This window comes from Hylobates moloch, unplaced genomic scaffold (assembly GCF_009828535.3).
Source record: "Hylobates moloch isolate HMO894 unplaced genomic scaffold, HMol_V3 SCAFFOLD_17, whole genome shotgun sequence".
Taxonomy (NCBI): Eukaryota; Metazoa; Chordata; class Mammalia; order Primates; family Hylobatidae; genus Hylobates; species Hylobates moloch.
Genome location: NW_026652292.1, coordinates 81,954,205 through 81,970,000, shown reverse-complemented (window position 1 = coordinate 81,970,000; position 15,796 = coordinate 81,954,205). Strand labels below are relative to the sequence as shown.

Here is a 15,796-nt window from a genome sequence, read left to right as displayed (position 1 = left end):
GAGCGGCGGCCCGCAGAGCCAATGGGAGGCGGCGTTCGGGCTCCGGGGGCGGGCGCCGGGCCGGGCCGGGGCCAATGGGGACGGGTCGAGCGCCTCGGGCCGGGCCGAGAATGTTGACAGATGCGGAGCTGGGCTGGGATAGGCCGGCCGCGCTAGTAACAATTTAGAAGCCCGAGCTTAGCAACAGCACGTGGTGGCCCGGCCCCCGCGCTAGCTGACTGGCGGCCGCCGTGCATGTTAAGTAGGCGCCGCGCGCCGATTGGCCAGAGCGGCCTATGTAAAACAGGCACTGCGAGCCAATGGCCGGTGGCAGGGCGCGCGGCCAATGAGGGCGCCGCGGCCGGACGCGTTGCCGAGAGGAAGCGCAGCGCGCGGGGACCGCCCGCTGGTGTGGGGGCCCGTTAGGACGCAGGAGCGTCTTGGCTACGCGGGCGCAGCGGGGCGCTCCGGGGCGTGCGCCGGGACGGGCCGCCGGGTCTGAGCACGACGAAAGCAGTGGCTCCGCGGGGGGACGAGGCCTCGCGCTCTGCCCGGCGGTCTCGCGTGGGGCCGTGAACGACTTCCCTCCCCGCCGGGCGCAGAGTGGCCCCGGGAAAGGCCGGGACTTCGGAGAGGGACGCAGACGCTCTGAGCCTAAGAGCCAGGCCTCTCTGAGGGTGTCAGTGGGGAAACGGGCCCAGAGCGGGCGGACTCGTCAGATCGCCCAGTGGACGCCGGAGCTGAGGGAGGGCCCAGGTCTGGGGAAGGGACACAAACGTGCGGCCAGAGTGGAGAGGCTCCCCGGAGTGGGGGGCTGCATGCTCTGTGTCTGGCCTGAGGAGCAGGGACGTTCCCAGAGGCAGGCGCTGGCCACCTCTGGCCGAGGACGCTCTTTCTAGAGAGGGAAGTTGCCCTAAGTGGGGACGGGAATGAACCCTTTATCAAATCCCGGCTGGCGGGTCTCCCTAGTGACCCCTGACCCTAAGGCTGGCCCAGGAGGTGGCAGGACTGGCAGCCCAGGACTGGCCTCTGCACCCCCCACCCTCTCGCTGATTTTTTTTTTTTTGAGACGGCTCTGTTGCCCAGGCTGGAGTGCAGTGGCTTGATGTCAGTTCACTGCAACCTCCGCCTCCCGGGTTCAAGCGATTCCCCTGCCTCAGCCTCCCAAGTAGCTGGGACTACAGGTGCGTGCCACCACGCCCAGCCGATTTTTGTATTTTTAGTAGAGACGGGGTTTCACCATAGATGGTCTCGATCTCCTGACCTCGTGATCCACCCGCCTCAGCCTCCCAAAGTTCTGGGACTACAGGTGTGAGCCACCTCGCCCGACCCATCTCACTGATTTGACTTTGAGGTTGGTGGCCTGCATATGCCAAGGGCCAGGCCCCGCAGACTGGGAGAGTGTGGAGGCATAAGGTGGCTGGACCCCTCCAGAAGTACTCAGTGGGGCACAGGGGCTGCTGCTGCCAATGAAACTGAACAAAAAATTCAAAACCTCAGCACCAGGACTTACGTGAAGGCTTCGTGTGCATCTCCCTGTGTTTTGCATGCCCCGCTTACAGATCAGGACGTGGGACTTGAGGCTCGGGGATTTGCTAGGGTATCCCAGAAATCTCAGCCGAATGGGATTAGTGCTGCCACACACGTCCCAGGGCTATAGGAATGCAGAGGCCAGAGCCTCCTGGCCTGGCTGGTCCTGCTGGGTGTAAGCCTGTGGTGTGGGCTTCAGAATATGTGTGTTCCCACAGAGCCCTGCAGGACCCAGTGGGGAACTTGGACACTGCTATGAGACAGCCCTGCACTGACATTGAAACAACCCCCTTGATGTTAGCAGGGGCCCTTCCTGCTCCTGCCCCACAGTCACGCGCAGGGCCCAAGGCAGAGCCCCTCACGAGAACTCAGCACCGAGGCCCTCCAGGTTAGTCTGCACGGCTGCTCAGAGCTGTGCATGGTAAAGAAAGGTGCCCAAGTCTGGGGAGGAGCAGGGTGTGTTTGGGCTCTGGGGACCCAGCTCTCCACTTGGGGGTGAGCATTTTGCAAAGTTGCCCCATCCCTGCTTTGGCCGCCGGGTGAGTTGCTGCCGACAGATAAAGCGGACACCTGGCCTAGTACAAGTGCACCTGCTGGGCATAGTGCACGCCCCCTTCCTGCCATGGGCCAAGAGGTTTGTTCTGTGTGGCAGCGGGCAGCACAGGTGTGCAGGTGTGTCTGTGGGGAGGCACCTGCATGCTGCCCCAATCTAAGAGATTTTTAGCCTCAATTTCGGACATTTATGGAATCACCCTCGCCTCCCCACCACACTGAGGACCAAGCACTTCCCTGGTGTCCCCAGGCTCAACCTTGCCTGGGAGTGTGGGCACCACTGCCTGGGGGAGCAGGAAGGAGTTGGGGGTTGGGAGGAGAAGCTGCAGGAGGCGATGGATGACTGAGGGCTGAGCTGCAGCCAGGGAGGGAGGTACTGGAGGCATCGGCCAGCAATGGCAGCAGGAGAGGGAAGGGGAGGCAGCAGCCAGGAGAGGCCTGGAGGTGAGGTTGGCCTGGCCCAGACAGCTTCAGGTGGGCCTGGAGCCCCTGGGGGATAGGGGCACTGGTCCCACCTGCGGTTGGCAGGGTCTCTACACCCACAGGTCTCAACTTGTCCTTCACAAGATGGGCAGAGGCACCGGTGCCCATGCAGTCTCAGGGGCGGTTGAGGAGTGAGGAGGACGTGGCTCAGGTCAGCCAGTTGGACTCAAGCCCTGCAGGGCATGGACCATGCCCCCTTCTGTAGGGCAGGTCCCCCGCAGGGTGTGGCATCTCTCGGGAGCTCTCCGTGGGCACAAGCTGCCGAGAGAGGCTCCTGCCCTATCCTGCCCTTCCCCAGAGCCAGGACCTGTCCAATGGGCACCAATGAAAGCTAGGAGGGAGGGGGCAGACATCTCCAGCCTCCTTCCCTGGGGAGCCCAGTCCCCCCACCCTACTCTGGGAGGACCTCTCTATGCCACTCCGGGACCCCCAGGGTGCATCCCATTCCTGCCCCATCCTCTGAGCCCCACCCAGCCTTGCATTCTCCCTGGGTTGTTCACCTTCAGTCTCCTTTCCCTCACGACGGCCCTCCCCAGCCCACCCCAGGCAGGGGCTCCCAGGGAAGGGACAGGGCCTGCATGCAGAAGGGCTTCCCCGGTTTTGGGTGGAAGGCCACGGCAGGCTTGTCTTCCGCTGCCTGGATTTCCTGAGTTTTCTTGCCCCAGCTGCCACAGCCTCAGCTTCCCTGGCTGTGAACGGGGCTGGCAGTGCTGCCTCTTGGGACATGTGGAGGACGGTAGGAATAAAGGATTCCTGGTTTGGCTTGGGAAAGGCTACTGTGCTGACTCCCCACCGCCAGCATCTGTGAGAGTATCTAAGGCCGGCCCCAAGGAGACCTCCAGAAGACAGCTTCCTGGGCTTCCTGCAGCCACTGGGCTCCAACTTCCTTTCTCTGGACTCAGGATCCACAGACTCCTCATGGCCACCACACACACACGACTTCGCGGGGTGTCTGAGTCTCGGCACAGCCTCAGGGAGCACCCCTCACACACCCAGGGAGGGAAGGTTGGTGAGGCCCCGCAGCTGCAGAGCCTCTTTCCCACACTTCCAGGCTGACCAGGCCCTGATCCCCCCAACTTGGCCACTGACACCCTGCGCCTCCCACCTTGGGCCTCCTGTCACTGGGTGGACTGCCCCAGCATTCTGGGCAAGAGGCTGCCCTGCCTCCACTGCATCAGAATCCTCCTGCAGCGCAGTCCCCATCTCCACAGCCCTGACGGTTGGCGGGTTCTAGGTCTGTGGGGTGGCCTGGGTCAGGGCTGGAGAGCCGTGACCAGCTCAGCATGCGCCCAGTCCCCGAAGCCTTGGCTCCCCTGCACCGAGAGGCCTGGTTGTGTGCCGGCACCAGGGGGAGTCCTATGGTGCCTCTCCTTGAAGCCACCCTGGATTCTAGTCCTGTCAACTTCCCTGAGCCTGTTTCCTGGGCTATAAAATCAGGGTGACAGTACTTGCCTCTTGGGTGGTTGGGGTGTGTCATGGAGGATGCACACAAAGCCCTGCGCAGCAGCGGGCTGGGCACTAAGGGGTACCCAGGAAGTGCCAGGAATATGAACATCAGCTCCACATCAGCAACAGCCTCCAACCCCTCGGCCCTGCCCACAGAGAGACAGGGCTTAGGAGAGACAGGGCCTGCCCAGTCTCAGCCGGTCAGTAGCAGAGTCTCGCTCAGAACCTGGGTGGAGCTTTGGCTGCCCGGCTGGCCAGCCACGGGCACCAGGCCAGGCCTCTTGGGGGCCTTCCAAAAAGTTTGACACTCAGGAAAACACTGTCTCCAGAATACAAAAAGAAGACGACACAATCAAAATGCATGGAGATGTAATTAAATGTTTACATAACCTAACATAATGTCAGCGTTATTTTTAAATTTAAAATAAGATATTTCTATTTGTGAACAATTGGTGGGGTAGATTTTTTTTCTCACTTTAAAAGGTTTTCCCAGCATGCAGATGACCCCCAGACAACTCAGACAACTATAAATTAAATGAATTTCCTATGGCCCAAAATGTCCAAAAGCAAAAGAGTAAATTTTCCTTTCGAACACTTTTACAAGAGAAAAACAAGTTTATGAAAGAGGCTATGGCTGCAGATTCAAGGCACTTGTTGTGGTGTCTGGGGGTGGCCTCTAAAAGTGGGAGGGCCAGGACCTCTGAAGCTGGACAGGCCCTGCCTGGCCCTGCTGCTGTTCCGGGACCCCCTTTCTTCCCTGAGGCCTGGGGTAGAAGAGCAGGTCCTCCTCTCATGAATGGTAGGGGTGCTGCTATCTGGGAAGGCTTCCTGGAGGAGGTGGGTCTGTAGGGCCTGGGAGCAACTCCAGGACTCTGGGGCATAGGGGTAGTGTGGGTGGGCACTTTGAGGCCTGCCTGCCTCCCCTGAGCTCCCACACTGCAGAGTCCAGAGGGCCGGAAGAGCAGGGGCTGGACGCTGGTGGAGGCATCAGTGCACAGATGCCACAAAGCTGCCTCCCCAGGGTTCTGCCAGCTCCCCACCTAGCCCCGGTGGTACAGGCATCCAGCTCCGACCAGGACCACTGGGGGCATGGTGTGTCCTGCCCTTGGTCATTGCTGTACCAGCCAGGGCCTCTCTGGATCTTTCTTCCAGGTATAGGACCCTGAGGACTACGGCCTGGCTACTGGATCAGGCTGCGCTGGGGTCTCTGTCCAGACTTAGGGTGCCTGGCCACGGTGGGGGGACCCCAACACAGGCAGGACCTCAGGTTGCGCTGCTTTGAGGAGGCAGTGGAGTTGGGCGGGCCCTGGTGGCCATTAGGGGCAAAACCAGGACTCCTGAAGATAAGCAAGGGCTGCGGTGGGGGGTGGGGTCGGGCCTGGGCCGCAGGATGGGAGGGGACGGTCCCTGCTTCAGACCGGCTCCCTGGCCCAGCAAGGACGCCCACCACTTCTGAGCCTCCCTGCATTCTCGCCCCAGGCCTCCCCAGAGCCACCTGCCCCTTTGCTCACGGCCTCCTTATCCCCATCAGCCCAGGAACCAGCACAGCCAGTGTGGGTGGGGAGCTTGCTGCCTGAGGGAGGGCCGCTGTACAGACGAGCCGCAGGGGACCCACCACAGCGCAGGAGGGCGAGGGCCTCGGGAGACGCCTCAGCCTGCAGTGGGCAGGGCAGGACGGGGCGGGGCTTCTCCCTTCTCCCCCACCTCGTCCCACCTCCCCAAGATCGGGTATGGCAATGGTCTCTCTGCCCCAGGCTTCCTCCTGAGCCCCTTGGACACAGCGAGCTTGGGGGATCCTCCCAGTCCTGTGCACAGCCCGGGCAGCGCAGGGAGGCCTGGCCCAGGCAGCCCCAGCCTTTCTGCAGCTGCTGGGACCAGGAACCCGGGTGCTCGGGTGGGGACGCCCCTGCCTCTGCAGCAGCCTTCCCTGGAAATGGCCTACAGACACCATCCAGGCACCATCAGCCACGGCCAGTGCTTCCTGGAGCACCTCCCATCACAGGAAGAAGTGTCTGCCTCTTGGAGGCCCTCCTAGATGCCCACAACCCAGTTCTGTCACAGGCCTCCTCGAGCCTCAGTTTTCCCACCTACAACACGAGGATGCTGCTCCCTCGAGGGGCTGAGGGAGGAGAGGAGACAGCCCTGCTCAGGAAACAACAGCAATGATGGTGATGGTGGAGAAACTGAGGCTCACAGGGGCTGACCCCACAACCAGACCCCATGGCACTCTCCTGCCCCCAACCCAGAGACTGCGGTCCCCAGCCCCACCTGTGGGTGGGCAACAGGCCATCCCTTCTGGAGCCTTCCAGAGCTGGTTCTGCCTTGGCCCAGCCCCTCTCACCCCCAGGTCCTGGCTCTGCCCATGGGGTGGGAATAGCCCTGTGGGTGGGTGGTGACCACATGTCCTGCCTTTAGTATGGAAAGTCCCGCAGCCCAGAAAACCTCTCATTCCTGGGGGAACAAGACAGTTGGTCACCCTTTCTGGGGGGATCCTGCGACCCCAGGCTTTCCTGCAGGGCAGCTCTTAGAGGGGCTGCCCTCTCCCCTCCCCCCTGCACAAGGCAGGCCAAGGCTGGTCTGGAGGGCTGCCGGGGACACAGGCCACATCCAGACCTCTGAGGGGAAGACCCTTCTTCTTGGTCTCTGCTCCCTCTGCCACTACTGACCTGGTGGACGAGGAGGACCCCCTTGCCTTAGCCTGGAAGGCGGCCACCATGGGTGCCTGTGAGGAGCCAAGGGATGTAGTGCAGCTTCGTGCAGCACAGCTGTCTGCTGGGGTGGGCGTGGGGGCAGGCAGGCCATCTCAGAGTTCCCCGGATGTCCCCTCTCCTCTGCTCCCGAATAACTCAGCCCTGCTCAGACAGGGCCCCACATTCCAAAACACTTTCTCCCTTGCCAGAAAGAAAGCACGCCCAGTATCTGCCTACCCACCAGTGCCCACCTCCAAAGGGCAGGGTACCCGAGTCCCGTGGGCACAGGCCCATCGTCGAGGCAAACCCCGGCTGTCCTCCCGAGTTCTCTCCAGGACACTCCAGAAGGCAGCCGCTCCAGGCGCGAGCAGCACGGCCCTACAACCAGGGCCACCAGGTAGGGCAGGCCCCAAGTTGGGGTGGCTATGGGCACTAACCCTGCCCCCTCACAGGCCAGAGGGCTGAGCTGAAGATGCCTGTGAGAAGAGGAGCTGGGCAGGTAGATGGGCAGGTGGGGATGGGCGTCGCGGGGGCAGAGCCCTGGAAGGTGGGGAGGAGCTTGCAGGAAGCAGGGGGTGGCCACTGCTCCTGAGGGCTGGTGGGAGCCCAGTCCCACCCTTCAATTGTCCCAAGAGTCCAGGAGCCTCCAGCTTCTTAGAGGAGAATGCATGTTAGCACCAACACCATCGCTTTCCAGACAGAAAAAAAAGATCCGCGTTCATGGAAGAAAGGAGAGCGTCTGCAATCCTTAAATAGATTTATGGAAATGGCTTCAAATTACAGCATTTAGAAAATAAATATAATCTCAATACATAATATTTCCTGCATTATATACTCTCCCCCCGACAGAAGCCATTTCTATGCATATGTACTGCACCAGTAAATAGTAATTAGATTTATCCTAGAAAAGAAGCAGTAGGTGTGTCATCTCCAAAAATAAAACTGCAATCGTCATTGCAACATGAAGCCTGAGATTTAAGCCTGAGGAGGTGTCCGCTGGGGCCACTCGGCTGCGGCAGCTTGGGTCCCAGGCCACTCTGGGGTCTGAGGAATTGGGCCAGAGTTCCAGGGGGTGCAGAGGGAAGGGGAAGTGGTGGCCGAGCTGGTGGCCCCGGGCGTCCTGGCTGATTGGTAAGCCCGACCCAAGGTCCGGAGCAACCTCTGCCTGCGGTGTCAGTGCCTGGTCGGACCCCCGCACCATCAGCAGGGGGACAGTGGCGGGCAGACACCGGGAGCACCCTGCCTGCCTAGAGGACCACTGGGTCGGCTTCCCGCATCTCCCCACTCCAAGAAGAAATGAGACGCTTGTTGTTTAGCCAAGTCCTGAGGACGGATGGTGAGGGGTGAGGGCTGGGGAACGAGGTGGGCAGCTGACGGGGAGAGTGGGCAGCCTGCATTTTGGGTTTGGGAGGCACACGGGGAGCCCTGCTGTGCCGCAGAGCCTGTGGAGTGGCCCTTGCTCCGGCTTCCAGATTCACCACAACAGCAGAGGCGGCAGAGTGGCCCCACTCTTGTACACCTCCGTCACCCACCCCGATTCCCGTAGCCCCAGCAGAGCTCTGAGGGACCAGTGGGAGGGCCCAGCCCTTCTCTGCCAGGCACCCTGCCCTGAGGCAGCCACCAGGCTCCTCCGGGTCCCCTGACCTCTTGTTGGCCCCTGCAGCTGGCCCAGGGTCCCTGCGGGGAGGCCAGGGTGGGCAGGACAGAGGCTCTGGATGTTCCGGAGGCCTGGGGTGGCCTTGCAGCAGCAGGGGCAGAGGCCTCACGAGACGCAGTGAGACCCGCCTGCAGTGTGGCCCCACCTTCCTGGGGGTTCCTGGCCCGGGGGGGTTGGGGCTGCCCCTGGCACCACATCACAGGCCGGCCTTGTCGCTGTAGAAGGGCGTGACGTGGAACATGTAGCAGTGGGTGCACACCCGGACCGGCTTCACCTGCCCGTAGCGGGGCAGCGGTGCTGAGTGCGAGGAGCAGCGAGAGCAGAAGATCTGGAATGGGGTTGGGGCAGTGAGGGTCTGCGGCAGGCCAGCCCCAACCACCCTGGCTCCTCGCCCTCCCACACACCTACCCACCCAGCTCAGGCCACATTGGTGGGTGGGGACTGCCCAGCCCCGGGGGCCAGGGGTTGCGACCTTCAGGAGGCTGGACTCTATGAGGGGTCCACGTCCTGCACCAAGGCTGCTGCAGGCTCGTGTTCACACTCGCTGTCCCCTCTCTGTGGCTGGCTCTGCAGCAGCCGGGACTGGACATGGGCACCATCCAGGTTCCCGTGGTCAAATGCCTGGAGTCAGAGCAGGGCCCGGGACCTCCAGGGGCCTCTGCACAAGGCCCCACAGGCCTCGCTGGCCTCCCTGGGCATCGGTTCTGACTTCCAGACCTCAGGCTGTGTCCGTGGATGCCCTTGGATGCTGAGGGACCCTCCGTGCATGGGGTCTCACCCACCTTCCCGCAGCTGCGGCAGTGGTGCTTCCGGCGGATGACAGTGAAGGGTGCTTTGCATGCCGTACAGAAGCCACAGGCCTCGTCTGGTACCCACTCCGGGGGGTCTGTCACAACAACAGCAGCGTCACATCAGCAACAGCAGGGGCAGGTGGGCTGGGCCGGGACTCTCAACCTGCCCTGGGCCCTCCTTTCCAGACCGCCAAGCCTCCTGGCCTCCAGCCAGCTTCCCGGGGGCGGTCTCCCAGCTCCTACATGCCCGGACAGGGTGGCCTGCAGCCCCTCCCCCAAGAGGAAGGCTCCCGTGGCTCCCGCAGCCCCCACTGGTATCTAGTGCAGTGTCCTGACCCAGAGCCTCCCACACACCTTCGAAGTCCCCGTCGCGGGTCTTGGCTGCCAGTTCAGAGGATGACAGGGTCTCCTGGCACAGTGCACAGTCCTCCAAGGCCGCACTCCGCAGAGTCTGGGTGACTGGTGGAGAAGGGGGTCCGTCGGGGTGTGGTGAGGGAGGTGGGCAATCGATGCAGGGTCACCTGCACTTGCTGGGCACAACTGGGGGTTTCCAGCAGTGGGCCAGCTACCCAAGCCCACTGGCAGTCTCATGGCAGGTGGCACCACAGCAGGTTGGGCGCTGATCCTAGCTGGGGGTCTTCCTGAGCAGGAGCCTCTCCTTTGCACAGCATGGGGGCCCAGAAACCTGTGGCTGCTCCCCCTGACAGGGGCATCCAGCCCTGGGGCCCCTGCATGGCACGTGTGTAGCCAGGACTGCAGCCCACAACCTCTGTGTGCACAACAGGGCCATGTCACCTGCCGTCTCTGAATCATGATTTCCAGAAGGCAGCCCTGCCAACCTCCCTGGTAGAATGCAGCCTGGCGGTGTGGATTCTGCAGGGCAGAGCTGGGTCGGCACATGGGCTCCTCCCTGCTGGCAAGGGTATGCCCTGCTGGGACAGGGCTCCAGGACCAGGCGGGCTGCCCCATGTGCCCAGACACCCCATGAGCAGAAGCCTCTGTGGTGAGGGGCGGCTCTGCTGGAACAAGTGCCTCAGCTCAGCACCAGAGCACCAGGGGTGGTGAGCAGGGGCTTAGCCCCCTTTCCTGCCCTGGATCCTACAGGGACTGAAGGCCAGACTCCCTGTGCCTAACCAGTCCCTGCCCTGATGCCTTCTCCCTCCCAGATAATGTGTGCACATGTGTGCATGTGTGTGGGTGTGGGTATGCATGAGTACATGTGTGCACGTGTATGTGCACGTGTCTGTGCGTGGCTATGGCTGTGAGAGCATGCCTGTGTGCTTGTGCTATGTCAAGCATGTGTGACACCTCAGCAGCTCATGGGCAGCAGTGGACTCCTTTCCACCCCCATAGAGAGGTGGGTTCGGGGTGGGCAGCCTCGAGCTGCTCTGAGAGGCAGCACTCAGTAGAAGTGATGCGGCACCACAGCCGAGTCTCATCCTTAAGAGGGAGGGTTTGGGCTCTCCCAGCCTCCATCAGACCCAGAATTGCAGTCACCTTGCTGCTGAGCAAGCAGGGGACAGAAGCCGGGGCTGTGGGCATGAGCCAGGGGCCCTGGCCCATCTGCTCGTTTGCAGGGGTGGAGTGACTTCCTGGGCAGGCAGCCCATCTGGGCACTTCCTGGGCCTGCTGCTGTGCCCCTTGGCTCCCCAGCAGGAAGGGCAGCCTGGCACATTTGGAGTGCGGAGGTCAGGGGATCCCGGAGTCAATGATCGCTTGGTCGGGACCCTATTTCCCCAGGGCCAGAGGTGTGGATTTCTGAGCACCCCTCCCTGTGGGCAGGGACATGGCCACCAGTGCAGGCCCCAGAGCCCGTCCTGAGTGGGCACTCACCCTTCCTTAACTTTTCCTTGTCGTCTGTTTCAGGCTTGGTGGCCATGACCTCAAACAGTGTTTTAAGAATACTTCTCAGGTCACTGGCGTAGTTCGTCTGCAGCTGGTCAGCCACACCTGAGGAAGGAAGACCACAGTAACAGCGACAGAAAGACGGATGGAAGGAACTGCGGAGGTCGGTGCTGTGGGCTGGACGAACCCAGCCAGAGCTCACAGCCCCGGCCACTGTGTTCTCAGATCAGTCAAGGAGGGAGGAGGCCCACACCCTTGGGGGAGGATTCCCTTGACAAGAATAAAAACTCGGGAGTCGAGAGAGAGCAGGGGAAGGGAGAGGACCAGACAGCCTCGCCACAGTCCGTCTGCCACTGACATTCACGCCTTTTATGCACAGGTCACAGCCATCACCACTAAGCTGGCCAGGCTACGCACTGAGGGACACTTACAGAGCCCCTGCACTGTGCCCACCCCAAGGCCAGTGCTCGTGACTGTCACAGCCACTCAGGCATCCAGATGTGTCTACCTGCAAAGCATGTCCACCCCGCGCAGGCACAGCCCCCCAGCAGCCTACGTGGCTGGGAGCCCAGGGTGGACCCTGCCCAGAGGTGGTGCCTAGCGCCTGGCTCTTCTGCCCCCACACCCCACTGCCCCCGCCGCCACTCCCTGCAGGAAAACACCTCCTGCCCTCACCCGCAGCTCCCCTCCTCCTCCTGCCTGTATGGGGTCAGTCCAGCCTTCTCCATGAACGGGAGTGCTGCCTCCTTAGGGGCGGAGTGGGCTGCTGTTTACAGGAAAGTGAGGGGGAGGCTGCACACGCCCCGCCTGACCTCCCCTAAAGCGCAGCCTGTGTATCCTCAAGCCATGCACCGGTCCCAGGCCCTGACATGACACCTGAAATGCAGACGAACAGGCGGTGGATGAGGTCGTGGCTGCCGTGGAACCTGGACCGGATCTTCTCTCTTGTGGCCTGTGGGGCAACATGCGTGGCTGCTGGGGCCGCCTCTGGCCCCGTCTTGTCTGAGGAGCAGGACCCAGCCGTGGAGCTGCTGCATGGAGAAGGAGATACTGGCGTGTGGGGTGGGGCATGGTAACAGGCCGTGGAGCCCGAAGGTCACTGGTCAAGACAAAAGTCTGTGTCCTCGCAGACGCCCACCCCACAGGCGCATATCTGTTGCCCAGATACACAACTTTCCTGTAACTTCACCTAAAACGTCGTCAGTGTAACACGCTCACCACATACACCAGGTGGTGCAACAGGGCTCTGAGCCAGTCCCGGGCCTGTTCTGGGCCTTTGATTTCTGCTGGGCCTCCTGGAATTGACAGCTGGTGGCGACTCACCCAGAGGCTGCACTCCTCCTGGCTTAATATCCACCGACTTCCCCTATGGAAGCGTCAGCTCACCTTTCACGCCTTTTCTAATGGCCTGAGTGTCAGGCAGCCCCCACAAATCTCTCTCCCCACCCTAGCCCCTGAAACCTGTGAACGTGACCTCATTTGGAAAAGGGGTCTCGGCAGGAGTAATTAAGTGAAGCATCTGGAGATGAAGAGATTGTCCTGAATGATCCGGATGGGCCATAAATCCAATGACAAGAGTCCTTATAAGAGACAGAAGAGGACACAGACACAGAGGGCAGGGAGCCCATGTGACCACAGAGGCCGAGGCGGGAGACGTGGCCCCAACCCAAGGAACACCTGGACCCCCAGAAGCTGGGAGAGGCGGGAGGAGCCTGCCCTGGAGCCTGTAGACGGAGTGAGGCTCTGCCAGAGTTTGCACCTCCGGCCTCCGACTGCGAGACAGTTTCTAGGGCTTAAGCCAGTTTGTGGTGACAGCAGCCTCAAGAAACGAATACAGGATCCCTCGCCCCCACCTACACTTCCAGTCTCCATCTTCCCAGCAGCTGCATCCTCGGCTTTCACCAGATTTGCTGTTCAGGGGTTCCATGGTGACCCTATAAATTGTTCACAGCTGGGCCTGTACTAACTCTGGGGGTTCACCCCGCCCAACTCTAGGGGTGCACCCACTGGCCCTCTCATTTTAAAATAATTTATCTCCTACCTTTTTGTCCCATTTTCTGGGAAATTTCCCCCAACTCGTTCTTCTAATTTTACTCTTGACTTTTAAATTTCTGCTATCAAGTTTTAAATTTACTGCTGTTACTGTCGTTTCATGGATGCAAAATCTTTTCTCTACCTAGAAATATTCGTGCTAATTTTTTTTGGTTGCTGTTGGCATCCTGCACGGCCTCTTTTGGACGGCTTGGCTCATTTATTTGGCCGTGTCTCATGCCGAGCCTTGCCCCAATGTTTGGGGATCTTCGGTGACCTGTGCAAAAATAAGAAGAGTGTGGGTGGAACAACAGGAGCCTTCACCTTGCTGGTGGGAGTGTCAGCTGGTGCAACCACTTCGGGAAAAATGCTCGCACCATTTCAGTAAAAGCAGGCCTGTCTACACTCCGGACCCCGGTGGCCTCTGTTACCCGCACACACTGGCGACGCGCATCTGCCTCTGTCTGCAGACTTGCAGGGTCTTAGATGCAGTGCTGGGGGGTTCCAGTCAAACGCTGGACAGGATGCCAAGTCCGCCAGCAATGGAATGGAGGACCCACCGTGATCTAATCACTCACCGGCAGAGGCCACGGAGGCGGAGGCAGGCCAGCCACGGCCCCGCCAACGCGCACGAATCCCACATGGCGTGAGTCTCTTCACACACCATGGGAAACACGCACAACTGCCTGGTATCTAATTTAGGGACACAGCCTCGTGACGTAAACCTTGCAGAAGCACAGAGGCATGACGCACGTGAGAATTCAGGGCAGCGGGCTGCGGCAGAGTGGGGGAGGAGGCTGGAAGCGTCCCCGGAGCTGCACGGGGCCCCCTCCCTCATGGCGATGTGCTAACAAGCTGAGTATTTACCGGAACGTGGGAGCACGGTAGGAGGCTTAGGGGGCCTGGGCCCATGGGATGGGATCCTCTGCTGGGACCCCAACAATGCTCCGTGACTCTCCCCTCCCAGGTGGTCCAGGTTCCACAGATGAAGCCCCTACCTTCAGCTTGGGGGTGTGGGCCTTGCTGCCCTCTGCCCTGAGAGCTGAATAAGGAAGGGGCCTTCACTGTCCAGGATGTCAGCTCCCACTCAGTACCCCCAGCCTCATCAGAGCCTTACCCAAAGGAACTGAAATCTGGGACTCGGACAGATACTTCCACGCCCACATTCATAGCGGCCAAGAGACGGCAGCAACTCAGGTGTCTGTTGGCAGAGGCGTGGATAAACCGAATGTGGTCCATCCAGACAACCGAATATTATTCAGCCTTAAAAAGAAAGGAAATTCGGATCTAGGCTACGGCACGGATGAATGTTGGCAAGATCATGCTGAGTGAAATAACCCAGCTACCAAAGGATGCGTCCTGCTTGAGTCCCCAACATGAGGTCCTGAGAGCCGTCACGTTCATACAGACAGAAAGTAGAACGGTGGGCACCAGGGTGGGCAGAGGTCGGGGAGTCAGGGGGAGTGAGTGATGGGGAAACAGTTTCAGTTTGGGAAGATGAGGAGGTTCCGGAGATGATGTTGGTGATGGTTGCACAGCACTGAGTGTGTTCAATGCCACGAAATTGTACATTTAGGAAGGGCTAAATAGTAAACTTTATGTTACATATATTTTACAAAAATTAAAAATACGAAAAAAAGGCTGGGCGCGGTGGCTCACGCCTGTAATCCCAGCACTTTGGGAGGCTGAGGCGGGCGGATCACGACGTCAGGAGATCGAGACCATGGTGAAACCCCGTCTCTACTAAAAATACAAAAAATTAGCCGGGCGTGGTGGCGGGCGCCTGTAGTCCCAGCTACTCGGGAGGCTGAGGCAGGAGAATGGCAGGAACCTGGGAGGCGGAGCTTGCAGTGAGCCGAGATCGCGCCACTGCACTCCAGCCTGGGTGAGAGAGCGAGACTCCGTCTAATGAGAAAAAAAAAATTGGGGAAGGAGAGAGCAGGGAAGGAGGTGGCAAGTACATGGAAAAGGTGGCTGGCATGGCCCTGATATTACCCAAAGCCACTGAGCTGTGTGCTTTAGAAAGGTGAATTTTGTGGTATGTATGTTACATATCAATAAAGGCTTGTTTTAAAGATCACTTGTGTTTAGATATGGTAGCAATAAACTGAAAGTGAAACGAAGAAAACAATCCTTAGTCCTTTACAATAGCATAAAAAAGATTAAAATACTTAGAATAAATTTAACAAAAGAAGTACAAGAATCATACACTGAAAACAACAAAACATTGTTGAAGAACATTAGAAGACCTACATAAATGGGAAGACATCTTATGTTCACAGATCGGAAGACAATATTGTTGAGATGGCATGACTCCCCAAATCGGTCTACAGATTCAATGCAATCCATACGAAAGTGTCAGCAGCCTTTTTTTCTTGCAGAAATTGATAATCTGATCCTAAAATTAATATGGAAGTGACTGGAGGGACCCAGAATAGCCAAAAGAAAAAAAACAAGTTGGAGGACTCACACTTGTGATTTGCAATGTGGCATGAAAGAGCAGGAATCAAGACTGTGCGGCACCAGCATAGGACCAACACACAGACCAATAAGACTGAGAGTCTGCAAAGAAACCCATACGCTCATGGGCAGTGGATTCTCAGCAAGGGTGCCAAGACCACCCATGAGGAAAGAATAGTCTTTTCAACAAATGCTGCCGGAAAACCGGAGACACACATGCAAAAGGATGAAGCTGAACTCTGACCTTACACCACATACAAAAATTCACTCGAAATGAATCAAATATCTAGATGTCAGAGCTACAACTCTAAGATTCTCTTTTTTTTTTTTTT

The 15,796-nt window shown here is 59.4% G+C and overlaps 1 protein-coding gene and 1 long non-coding RNA gene across 10 annotated transcripts in view; one reads left to right on the top strand and one right to left on the bottom strand.

Annotated features, from left to right (window-relative positions):
* Window positions 1-449: 449 nt before the first annotated feature.
* LOC131381727 (uncharacterized) lies at window positions 450-4,352 on the top strand. Its single transcript, XR_009210624.1, has 3 exons — window positions 450-735; window positions 1,728-1,897; window positions 2,607-4,352. It is a non-coding gene; the product is annotated as an uncharacterized LOC131381727 (long non-coding RNA).
* A 6-nt stretch (window positions 4,353-4,358) lies between these two features.
* The window catches only part of ZFYVE28 (zinc finger FYVE-type containing 28), a 143,323-nt gene continuing 131,885 nt past the window's right edge, over window positions 4,359-15,796 (bottom strand). For 5 of the 9 annotated variants that reach the window (XM_032135798.2, XM_032135799.2, XM_058430266.1 and 2 more), the window contains 5 exons: window positions 11,850-12,004; window positions 10,962-11,078; window positions 9,483-9,587; window positions 9,120-9,223; window positions 4,359-8,665 (listed from right to left, as the gene is read on the bottom strand). In XM_032135798.2, coding sequence (XP_031991689.1) covers window positions 8,534-8,665; window positions 9,120-9,223; window positions 9,483-9,587; window positions 10,962-11,078; window positions 11,850-12,004 — 613 coding nt within the window. In that variant the 3' untranslated portion in view covers window positions 4,359-8,533. Of the gene's footprint in view, window positions 8,666-9,119; window positions 9,224-9,482; window positions 9,588-10,961; window positions 11,079-11,849; window positions 14,268-15,796 lie in introns of those variants that run through there. The other 4 variants (XR_009210619.1, XR_009210620.1, XM_058430267.1 and 1 more) reach the window with 4 other exon arrangements.